This window comes from Dunckerocampus dactyliophorus, chromosome 9, assembly GCF_027744805.1.
Source record: "Dunckerocampus dactyliophorus isolate RoL2022-P2 chromosome 9, RoL_Ddac_1.1, whole genome shotgun sequence".
Taxonomy (NCBI): Eukaryota; Metazoa; Chordata; class Actinopteri; order Syngnathiformes; family Syngnathidae; genus Dunckerocampus; species Dunckerocampus dactyliophorus.
Window position 1 is genome coordinate 268,650 of NC_072827.1, and position 11,939 is coordinate 280,588.

Sequence of the window (11,939 nt, forward strand, 5' to 3'; positions counted from 1 at the left end):
CCCTCGCCCCCACCCCCCACCTGATGACCTCTTTCCAGAATGTTGAGTGCATCACAACACTGACTGTCTGATGGAGACCAAGGGTCATCTATTTGACTGTTGAGTGCATCACAACACTGACTGTCTGATGGAGACCACGGGTCATCTATTTGACTGTTGAGTGCATCACAACACTGACTGTCTGATGGAGACCAAGGTCCTGAGTCAACATTGCTTTGCGATACGGGCGAAGGAATGGGGGAGGGGTATCTGTACATTTGGAGTAAGGAAATTAGCTCATCAGGGGATGGAAGAAAAACTTCTCCCCCTCTTTCAGGTGAATCATGCTGAGGCAGAATTGGACTGTTTCGGGGAGAACCCTGATTAGCCCCGCCTTCGGATCTTTCTCGGTTTATCTCAGAGATCAAGTGGAGGAGATGCTCTCTAATTTCAGGGGAATTGTTGTGATCTGGTTCAGCCATTTGTCTTTATCACCCGATCAAAAATTAGTCTTCAAATTGCAACCTGCGATGGACTCTTTGTGGCAGTGTTCTTTGTTCACGAGTGGCACGTCTAGCGTTAGCTGAATATGAATTGACAGAATGCCTGCGTCTAACGTTCTGTCTAAGTTGATTATATATATTCTCAATCATGCGGCGATTTAAACATGCTATATCATACATGTATCTTCTGAACACTTGTTCGACAATTAGCACAGAGGTGTTGAAATCCACTGTTTCAATTCCATCACTGTCTGAGACTATATCCCTCTGATTTAGAGCTTGCATGTCAACATATTCACTTTCACTATCTGGAAAATAATGAAATCTTTCCTGGTTGTAGACTCCAGCGTCAGATGTCTCCTCCTGTCCCGTTTCTTGTCCCACATCGGACTCTGCTGTGTTTTCCTCGAATTCTGTGTCGTTTTCTCCCTCTGTCACATCCAGCGTTGAGGGGGTCAGTGGCGCAATCCCTATAACAGAGCAGACTCTGTTATTCATCAACATTTACACAGTACATACAGAGATAATTGTTGACATAAATATGAATTCATTAAAACCGACACACATTTGTTTAACTTACCGTGACTTGAGTTTGGACTTGTAAACCCCACAATAAAATGCAGTGGGTTTTGGACCGGCGGTGTTAAAGTGTTTTCCACGAATCCCGAAGTCTGTCCCCAAACTCCCCCGTCTATCGTAGAGCGATCGCCCTCTGCAAATCCTGTGTCAGAGAGGATCTTGTTAGTCATCAGCATTTACACAAAACATAAAGAGCTAATTCCCGACATCATCCTGTATTAAACTAAACCTACACACGATTGTTTACCTTGTGCCTGGTTTTGAGGCGTTATAAAGTCCACATTAAATCCCTGCATTGGGTTTTGGACCGGTGACACTAGGGCCACTGGTGGCGGTGAAGTCAGATCGATCACTGGAAATCAAACATACTCAATTTATTTTATTTTCCCCAATATATATTATATAATCAACATCCTGGCTCTCTCTCTCTCTCTCTCTCTCTCTCTCTCTCTCTCTCTCTCTCTCTCAGAGGTAGAGAGACATGCGCACTCACACACACACACACACACACACACACACAGACAGGCAGACAGGCACGCACGCACACAGGCACGCACACACACAGGCACGCACACACACGCACCCTGAGAAACATAAACCTCTAAAAGAAATTTCTTTCAGCTACATGATTTGAAAACGTACCTTCAATTGGTGAAGATGCAGCTCTCCTGTAAGTAGAAAAAAAAATTTACCTTTCAGGCTAAACACCCTAGATAAATTATATACAATATGAAACTTACGTACATGCAACAGCCCATGTCAATGTCCGATGTCTTGTAGTCGTCTCCAGGCTCTGTGTTCAAACTCTCTGTCTTGACGTTGTTCGCTGATTTTTGCGAGTGATCTGGAAACCTACCGTCGACACTTGCCTTTTATACCATTTTATACAATAGGGGAGGAATGTTTAAGTGCCAGATATGTTTTTTAAAGCCTCAATCACATTGTCTTTTTTATACAAACCATGAGGCCCCTAGTATTGATTAGAGCTAGCTAAAAAAGACCCCGCCACGGATCAGTCCAAAGAAACCCCCATCTACTATAAAAATGGTATTAAAATGATCTCATGTGAACCATGGGCCCCCGCTATTGACACGGGAGCCATGAGGCCCCCGCTATTGATTATAGTTACCTAAAAAACACCCCCATGAGATATGTTTTTTAAAACTACAAGCACATTGTCTTCTCCCGTGGGAAAACGAGACACCCTATTGATATTATATATTTCACACACCCGAGACAGCACCCCACCATTCTTTCTTTTTGCTTGAGAGACCCCCATAGATCACGCCCAGGAAATCCCCATCTACTACAAAAATGCCGCGAGTATTAAAATGATCTCATGTGAACCACGGGGCCCAACCTAATGATCATAGTTACCAGAAAACACCCCCATCAGATATGTTTCTTCATCGCCCCAAGCAGATCCTGTTCCCCAGGAAACACGAGACCCCCACCATTCTTTCTGCTTGAGAGACTCCATACACTAAACCCAGAATGCCCCCACATACCCCCTCCCCTTCCCTCCACAGCCAGTGAGAGGTGTCTCCCACAAAAATGGCGCGAGTATTAAAATGATCTCATGTGAACCATGGGCCCCTGCTATTGACACGGGAACCATGAGGCCCCCCGCTAATGATTATAGTTTCCTAAAAAACACCCCCATCAGATATGTTTTTTAAAACTACAAGCACATTGTCTTCTCCCGTGGGAAAACGAGGCCCACCTTATTCATAATATATACCGCACACACCCACACACTCAAGAGTCACACACACACATACACACACACACACACACATCAGCCCCCAAGAATCTCGCCCACACCCCCCTCCCCTTCCGCAGCCCTCTAAGACCTCTCTACTCACAGTTTAAAAAAATGATGTCATCTGATGTGTCAAGTCATCAATCATATTTTGACAGTTAGTTTCTGACGATTATTTTTAATGATTAAATTTATATGACGTCATCACATTTTGTCACTTAGTTACTCTAAATTTCTCTGCCAGTCCATCTCCTGCGGCCTTCAGTTACCTTCCTTGGTTGACAGGACTTGACGGTTGTCACGTGTGGCGGATGCCACAGCGGGAAAAAATAGGATTCCAACGCCAAAACAAGAGCAAAACTAGTAAAGCAAAAGTTTAATAACAAAAGGAGTCCACAGGGGCAAAAGTACAAACAAGGAAAATCCACAGGAAGGTATGCTAACAAAAAACACTGACAGCATAAGGCTGTCAGGAAAAAAGGCTAGAAGTATCACAACTAAAAAACACTGCAGGACTAACCAGGCAGGAAAACAGAGCAGGAAATACAGGCAAACACAGGAGCCAGAAAGCAGGGAACAGGTAAGGTAACAGGGGCCGGACTGAGCGATCGCAGATCATAAGACGCCTCCTGGCGGCTTACCTGGCTTATTAGGATGGAGACGGTGGAAGTCGAGAGTGAGTGACGGGTCCAAGATGAGGGAGCGGGAGACCCACGAACGTTCCTCAGGGCCATAACCCTCCCAGTCGACCAGGTACTGGAACCCTCTGCCCCTCCTTCGGGAGTCCAAGATGGCCTTCACCGTGTATGCTGGGTGGCCATCGATCAGGAGCGGCGGAGGCGGCCACTCGACCGGGGGGCACAGGTTGCTGGAGGACACGGTCTTGAGGCAGGACACATGGAATACCGGATGTACCTTGAGTGCTGGTGGCAGTTTAAGTTTGACGGAGGAGGGGCTGATGATGGCGTCAATTGGGTATGGTCCCACAAATCTAGGTGCTAGCTTCCTGCTGGTTCCGGCCAGCGGCAAGTCCCTGGATGACAACCAGACCTCCTGACTGACCTGGTAGACGGGTGCCGGGATTCTGTGGCGGTCGGCCAGGCGTCGATTGCGCGCCGCAGTGCGGGTCAGTGCGGCCACTGTCTCTCGCAATACTCTTCAGGCCCGGCGAAGGTGGATCTGGACCGACGGTACTGATACTTCTGCCTCCTGAGATGGAAACAGAGGAGGCTGGTATCCATTAGCGACTTTGAAGGGTGACATACCTGTGGCCGAGCTGACAAGGGTGTTGTGCGCGTACTCCACCCAGGGGAGGTGGATGGACCAGGATGACGGATGTCGGTGGCAGACGCAGTGCAGGGCGGCCAACAACATTTTGTGTTGCCAACACAAAATTCCAACCTATTTCAAACCAGTAAATACCCTGAGACAAAAATGAGTGCATCCTAAAGACAAGGCTCCAAACCAGAAACAGAGCAATGTGGTCTATTCCATCCACTGTAAAGATGAGGAATGCAAAGAGCACTACATTGGGGAAACCAAGCAAATGCTCCAAAAAAGGCTTTATCAACATCGCAGGGACAATTCTAGTGGTCCTCAATCAGCAGTACATCTACACCTTAAAGCTACCAATCACTCTTTTGAGGACAGCGAGGTAAAGATTTTGGCCAAAGAAAACAGATGGTTTGAAAGAGGAGTAAAGGAAGCTATTTTTGTCTAACAACAGAACCCATCATTGAATCGGAATGGTGGTTTGAGGTTTAATTTGGACCCTGTGTTCAGCAGGTTACTGAGACCAAAACCCACGGCTCTTAGTCTTGCAAATGAGGTGGAGCCAGGGCCGAGCCAGAACAATAGATGCTAACGAGCCAGTATCAGAGTCGTTCATACCCCATTCAGGGAGCGACACTTCCCTTTTATCGGAGGTGTTAATAGCAGGATAGGATTATACCACTACTCCGCCCAGGCTTAGTGTAAGGAACTAATCGGAGGAGGGTGTTGGCACACCAATTCCGCCCACTCTTACTGTATTTAAGGCCTAAGCTACCAGCACTTATTAGTTCGCTGACGAAGCTCTTCGGATGAGGAGCGAAACGTCCGACACCTTCTTCACAGAAGTACAGATGACGTCTCAAGAAGCCTTTTCCTCATTTGTATTTGTATTTGTATTTGTATTTGTACTTTATTTATCCAGCAGCAAGCAAGATACGCAAGTAAAGAGTACAGTGTAAAGAATGCATATTGTCAAGTTCTTCTTCACTTTGTGCATCCCTCGAACTTGACGAAAGGGCTTCAGTTGCTACGCTGAAGAAACTGGATCCACTCGATGCTTTGCTTTCCTTAAGTTTATTCAATGTGGTTCAAATCATGAGTTTTCATGCACATTAAAGTTTTTCACTGCACAGCACAGCACAGCACAGCACAGCACAGTACAGCACAGCTGAAAACCTTCAAAAGAAGGACAAACATGTAACACAAAGTCAACGTTATATTGCATTGCAATATATGAACTAATTTCTATGGCAACAATTTAAATTATTTTTTACCACTTTTACTGCTATTTATTAAATTATTTTTTACAATTTAACATTTGCGTTTAACTTAGTCTTGTATTTTACATAATGCTTGTTTTCTCAAACTGGGATCAAATAAAAATCTATTAAATAAATACCATGATTTAACAAACATTTAAACAAGTACATTAATGGGCAAAAGAAATATTCATAATTTGTATTTAATGCCCTAAACATGCTGCTCGTACCTTGGCAAAATTACAATCAAGAACTAATCAATCAATTAACCAAACATGGACCGCCGCAAGCCCACATGTGCCACAAACGATTGGCAGCATTCTTAATTCAACATCCTCAACAAAATAAGTACAGCGAGCACACGCTTTCAATTCATTTATATTCTTAATTCACAAATGAGGCACGCACCATGAAAGAAAGTCAAGCCGTGTGCAGCGCAGGCTCATCAAAACAGCAGTAATAAGACTTTTTAGAGAAGATTTCAGTTTCTTACCGGCTGCCTCTTCAGACTTGTAGCTCCACTTGCACAAAGTTTGGGGGTAAAGTTCTAATCACACCAACTTACCACACCTGTTTGCAGCCTTGCCTGCTTAAAAGGAAGTTGCATGTCCTTGGTGCACGCCCAGGTGTGCTGGTGAGTCTAACTTCCTGTCCTAACCAGATCTTCTGTAGCAATTATAAAAATAGTTTTTACAACTACACTAACGAAAATCTTATTTACTTAAGGCTATAAATATTTATTTATTTATTTATTTATTTATTATTATTTTTTCTTTCCTCTAAGTTTTATAAATTTTAGATAAGGTATCTTTCAATCACTTTTTCCTGTCTCATGAATTGATTCATTCCCGCTAGTTTGACTTGACACCTCCCACTCGATCTACCCAAGGAACCACCGGGGAGATCGCCCGCTCTGAAGTCAAACTCAATTGCTTGATGCTCTGGAATCAGCTGGGGTAGATAGTCTGTTCTTCTACAGGTAGTATAACCACCAGCCGCCTGACGTCTCGATGAAGAATGGTGCTTTGCATCTTCTCCCTCTGTCGGTCGTAGGTTGGATGGCTTCTCTTGGCCTTCACCATCGGAACACAGTAACTTGGGAAGACCTCGATATTCACGTCTCTTACGACGCCTTTGCCATCTGCGTTTGTGCTCACAACTCTGCCCAGCTTGAATTGTCCTCTCAATGCATTCTGGTCTGCAATCCATACAACGTCTCCAATTTGGACATTCCTTTGTGTGGTGTGCCACTTACTCCTTACAAATAAGTATGGACCTGCGAGTTGGCTCCAGCGCCTCCAGAATTTGGTTACCTCTGACTGCATTGCGTGAAGTCTTTTATAAGGGTAGCTGGAGAAGTCAAACGTTTTTAGGTCTCCACTTTGTGACGCTCGGCCAAGAAGAAGACTGTTTGGTGTGACATATTGAATACAATCTTCTCGACTTTGGACTCTTGCATCAATCGGGCGGTCATTCGCCAGGTTGGCTGCCAACTGAAGTATCGTCTGGAACTCACTACAGCTGAACACAGAATCTCCACAGACATTCTGGAGTGCTCTCTTGAGGACACGCACAGCAGCCTCTGCAGCACCATTTCGATGAGGCGAATCAGCAGGGTGGATTTTCCACATCCAATCAGTTCCATTCTTGGCTGCTGTTTCCTCCAGGCTTGCTTTATTTTGGTTTTCCAAGAATTTGTACATATCTTCCAGGACAGGTTTTGCTCCAATGAAATTGGTGCCTGGGTCAGACCAGATTTGACGGATGCCCTCTGATTGCAGTGAAACGTTGGTAGGCCAAAAGGAAACTTTCACTCGATAGGCTGTTGACCAACTCTGCGTGGATGGCTCTGCTCGCCATGCAGCAAAATACAACACCCCAGACTTTAAGGCTTACTCTCCTCTTGACATCATCCCTGACATGGTAGGGTCCAAAGAGGTCCACGGTTGTAAACTGGAATGGTGCAGCAGGCTCCGTCCGTTCGGGTGGCAAGTCTCCCATTACTTGTTGGCATTTTACAGCCTTTGTTTTCCTGCAAAGGATGCAGCTATCAACAACTTTTTGGGCTATTTTCCTTCCTTTGATTACCCATGCTTTCCGTCTCATTTTGAGCAAGGTACCAGCTACGCCCTCATGACCTTCACTGTGGGCCTCTCGAGCAAGCAACGTGGACACCCAAGCCCCATATGGTAGAAGGGGTACAGCGCTTTTATCTTCTTTAAAGATTTGCACACGCCCACCACAAAGCAGCAATCCAGTGTTTTTGTCTCTGTAGACCACTAGTCTGTTTGTAGTAGTATCTGGGAAGGTAGTGCCCTCTTGTGCTGCAAGAATTATGTCTCTTAGCGCATCCTCTCGCTCTTTTGCAGAGATGACTCCTGTGGAGGGGATTGCCTCCCACTTTGGGCTCTTCGTGGCTGGATTCTGTCCTCTAAACTTTTTTTGCTACCCTCCACATCCATGCAACTGTTTTTACCAGTCGGGTTAAACTGCTGAACCGTTTAATCTCAATTAACTGGATGGAAGCTGGTTCAGGTGGTCTTCTTGGGTCAGCAAGGATGAGTTCCTGGTTTTGGATTGTGTTTTTCTCCTGTTCCTGCTTTTTGTTATAGCTTGTCATCACAGCAACAAATGCCTTCTTTTGCATCTTGTGGATGCTCTCCCTGGCAATCAAGGCCAGATCTTTGGCAGCTTTTGTCGGCCATTGATTTACTGGCAAACTGAGAAACTTTGGCCCATTCTGCCACTTTGAGTCCTCGTCCAGGTCATCTGGGCCAGCACCTCTGGTGATAATGTCAGCGATGTTTTGTGGACCAGGAATCCACCACCAATCTTGGACCCTTGTTATGCTTTGAATCTCACCAATTCTATTTGCAAAGAATGTCTGATAGCCATAGCTTTCTCTCTGTATTGCCCCAAGCACTGTTTGGCTGTCAACCAAATGGTACCACCTTTTGACTTTAATCCTACTGTGTTGCTCAAAGTATTTCTTTAGCCGTGAGGCGAACACTGCTCCACATACCTCTGCCTTAACAGCGTCTCCTTTGTGATCCAGGGGGGTTAATTTGGCTTTGGACTCCACTAGCCTGATGATTGGACAATGACTGGAGTCCCACCTTAGATAGAGAACTGCCCCATAAGTGTGCTCACTGCCATCAGAGAACGTAATTGCCAGTGGTTTTCCAGACACGCCGGGAGGAGTTAGTGCCCTGGGAAACTTGATTCTGCTGAGTTTTGAGTATTCTTCTAAGAGACTAATAGCGTCTTCTCTGAGACAATCTGAAAGTGCCAGGTCCCATGTTTGCTTGACTGGGCAACTTTCATTTTTTGCCTCCTGGAATGCCCGCCGCACAAGAATGGCACCCTTCTGCTTCGCGGGGGTAACTAGGCCCAGTGGGTCATACAGGCTCGACACCTGGCTGAGCAGTTCTCTTCTGGTCAGAGGGTTTGGTGTCTCGGTTTTAATTTGCTCATGAAGAAGGTCTTGGCTCAGCCTCATCTTTTTCCTCCTCTTTGAGAAGTTAATGCCCAGCATAACGTGCAATTTGTCTTCCTCCACCAGGTAGCCCAAACCAAGTGCTTTATTGTCGTCCTCCCGCATCTGATTCGGCAACACTATGGTCTTCACTGTGCTTGACTCTGTGCCAACCTGACTGTCCTTCCTCCCACTTTGACCTGAGAAGACCCAAGGCTTCAGTTCAAATCCTCCTGCTTTCAAAATATTCCGTACATTCCCTGTGATGGTTCTCAGTTGTTTAAGGTCATCATGAGAAGTGAGGATGTCATCAACGTAACTATCTTTATGGAGTACCTGCTGCTCATCTTTGAGGTGAGTAAAAGGTGGGAGGTTTGCAGTCTCACGCATTGCTAGCTGCGCAATGCATCCAGCTGGCTTGTCTCCAATGTTCACTCGGGTAATTGCATACTCCCTGAGTTCCTCATTCTCAGAGTCTCGCCAAAGGAATCGGTGCAGGTGTATTTCACGGTCCTCCAACCAGACGGAGTTATACATCTTTTTAATATCCCCTAAAGCAGCATAGGCTCCACCCCTGAATCTGAGGAGGACGGCACGAATTGGATTCAGAACATCTGGGCCTTTCATAAGCAGGTCATTTAGGCTCCTGCCTCTAAATTTTTGACTGCTGTTCCAGACGAGTCCCACTGGAGTGGTTACAGAGTGAGGGTTTGGCGCAATGAGATGACTTATATACCAGACCGGCCCCGTCCAAGTAAGTATTTCTTCTCTCGATAGCTCCATTGCAGCTTTGCGGGCGATCATCTCATGCACTTGTGCAGTATATGCAACTTTCCATTCCGGTTCTTTTGCTAATTGTTTCTCTGTTCTGAGAAAGGTAGCCTCAACAGCACTTTTATTGTTTGGTAGAGAAGCTGGGTCCTCCAACCAGGGATATTTGGCGTGCCAGTGAGGTTCCTTGCTGTGGTCGTCCCCTTTGACGTAAGTGAGCCCTGCTTTCACAACTTCAAGCTCTCTTTCCTCAGCAAGAGTCATTTCTTTGCCACCGGGTTGGCAGCTTCCACAACGACAGCCTCCACATCTTGGTTCACAAGCTGCACCAATGCTGTCCCACTTCCACCAGTTTAAAAAAATCACGGCTGCTTGTCGACGTTCTTGACTCCTGGGCATCAGTTGTCATCTTTTGCCTCGGCAGAAATTTCCCTTCAACCTCTCCAACCAGCTCCTCATACTTCACAGCAGCCGCTCTCATTGACCGTGCAAAGTGTGTCTTGGACATATGGGCAGCAACATGAAGATTTTCGAAAAGCCTTGGGTGAGTTCCCCCAACTGTCTTTCCAAGTGGTCCATCCCACAACACAAGGTCTCCCACAGCTCTGACTTGTTGCGGTGCTAGTTGACCCTCTCGATGGCTAATAAGGAGGTTTATTTCTTTGGGTCTCTTCAATTCTTTGAGTGGGATGTCTGGGAAGAATTTTTTCAGCTGTTTCGGGGTCACTGTTTTATGCACATCCGCAATGGTATCCAAGCCATAACAAACCATCTGGTGTGACTTGACTGTGCCTTTCGGAGTGCTGATCCTGATCTTCAGGAGATATCTCTTCGTCTCAACATGAACTTTCATTCCTCCAACACCATGCACAACAAGGGTGATTTCCTCACTTCGGAGGTTCAGCTGACTGGCAGCTTTGTGAGTTATATAGTTTGTGTCTGATGCAAGATCAATAAGCGTTCCAATTGCTTGTCCTGCATTAGCGGTGACTTCAAGGAGCATCATTAGTACTGGGAGTTCTTGTAAGCCACTTTCTGACAGAAGACCAGGTGAATATTTAGCAGTACTAAAAGCCTTGGATGTGGTGTTGGAAAAGACATCTCTACATTGCTTTGCCAAATCAGGGGAAAGTTTCTTGAGGAATTCTTCTTGTTCCTCCGTGCTTCTTCCACTGCTTTTTCCATCTGCAGGGCCGACATGACCTTTCTGCCCTGTAGTAGTCCTCTTCATTTCTGCATTCGGACACAGATAGTAGTGGTGTTCTGGCATATGCTGATCTCTGCAGTCTTGGTTTTTGCACAAGAAGTCAGACTTGCAATCCGAGTTGTCCTTATGAACTTCCAGACACTTCCTGCATGCACCAAGCCTTTGTACTGCCACCTTCTTCTCTGGTACTTTCAGAGATTTAAATTGCTTGCAGAAATACAGCTTTCTATTGTGCTTGCTGTCCCCGCAGACTACACAGCCTCTCTGGTCATCACCTGCCTTGGTTGATTTTGTCCTGGCATATCTTGGCTCAGATCTGGAATCCCTTTTGTGAGGCTCCTCCTCCCTTAGCAGCTCCAGTTGCTCATATATGGACTCCTGTGTTTTCAGGAATGCCAACAAACAGTCAAATCTTCTCGATGAAGTTACGGCATTTTGTTCATCAGCTGCATACACAAGCCACTCTTTTTTAAGCAACCCTGGAAGCTTACTTTCGATCGATTTTGTTACGATGGGATTTTTAATTGCTCCTGTGTCTCCGAGGTCAATCAAATCCTGCAGTGCTTTTTCCACGGTCTGAATTAATTCAACAATTTTCCGTGGTTGATTCCCTCGGATGGCTGGCATTTTCTGCAGTTCCTCAACAATTTCAATGGCAATGGCTGTTTGGTTCCCGAAGCGGTTCTCTAGAACACGGAAAATATCTTCAGCTGTATTATATGAGGTAAGCCGAAGGTCTCTGGTCATTTTATCATCAAGACTGTCCAGTAATTGCATCTTTTTGACCTCTTTTGAGCCCGTTGGCTCCCCTTGCATCTGAAGTGCTTCCCAATCTTTCCTCCACCTGGTAAAATCACGCTTGTTACCTGAAAATTTGGGAAGGGCTGTTGGCCTCAATCTGATAGCCTGCATTGGGTAATTGGGGTTTGACAGTGTCTGTGCCAGTTTTCCTGCATCCTCTTCACATCTCATTTGAATAAAGTCCGCCTTCCTGGAGACTAACTTTGGAACATGAAGCTCTAGCGCCTTTAGCTGTCCTTGGAGATCCCTCATGTTATCTGATGGGATCCAGCGCTTCCACTGACCATAGGCTTCCTTCGCAGACTTCACCAGCTTTTGCAGATTTGGTTTG

At 45.8% G+C, this 11,939-nt stretch overlaps 1 protein-coding gene across 1 annotated transcript; it reads right to left on the reverse strand.

Moving 5' to 3' along the window:
- Positions 1 to 262: 262 nt before the first annotated feature.
- On the reverse strand, positions 263 to 2,438 carry LOC129187882 (uncharacterized). The gene is made up of 5 exons (XM_054787659.1): positions 1,806 to 2,438; positions 1,704 to 1,729; positions 1,309 to 1,413; positions 1,063 to 1,203; positions 263 to 952 (listed from the first exon to the last, which is right to left on the reverse strand). Exons 1-5 carry the CDS (start codon positions 1,817 to 1,819, stop codon positions 486 to 488), a joined length of 753 nt encoding a protein of 250 aa, XP_054643634.1. The 5' UTR covers positions 1,820 to 2,438; the 3' UTR covers positions 263 to 485.
- Positions 2,439 to 11,939: the final 9,501 nt, after the last annotated feature.

Bases quoted from the DNA above. Each gene is read 5' to 3' on its own strand.
- LOC129187882 (XM_054787659.1), bottom strand. The intron at 1,414-1,703 runs GTACGTTTTCAA...TTTGATTTCCAG, and splicing joins TGCATCTTCACCAATTGAAG to TGATCGATCTGACTTCACCG. The intron at 1,204-1,308 runs GTAAACAATCGT...TCTCTGACACAG, and splicing joins GCCTCAAAACCAGGCACAAG to GATTTGCAGAGGGCGATCGC.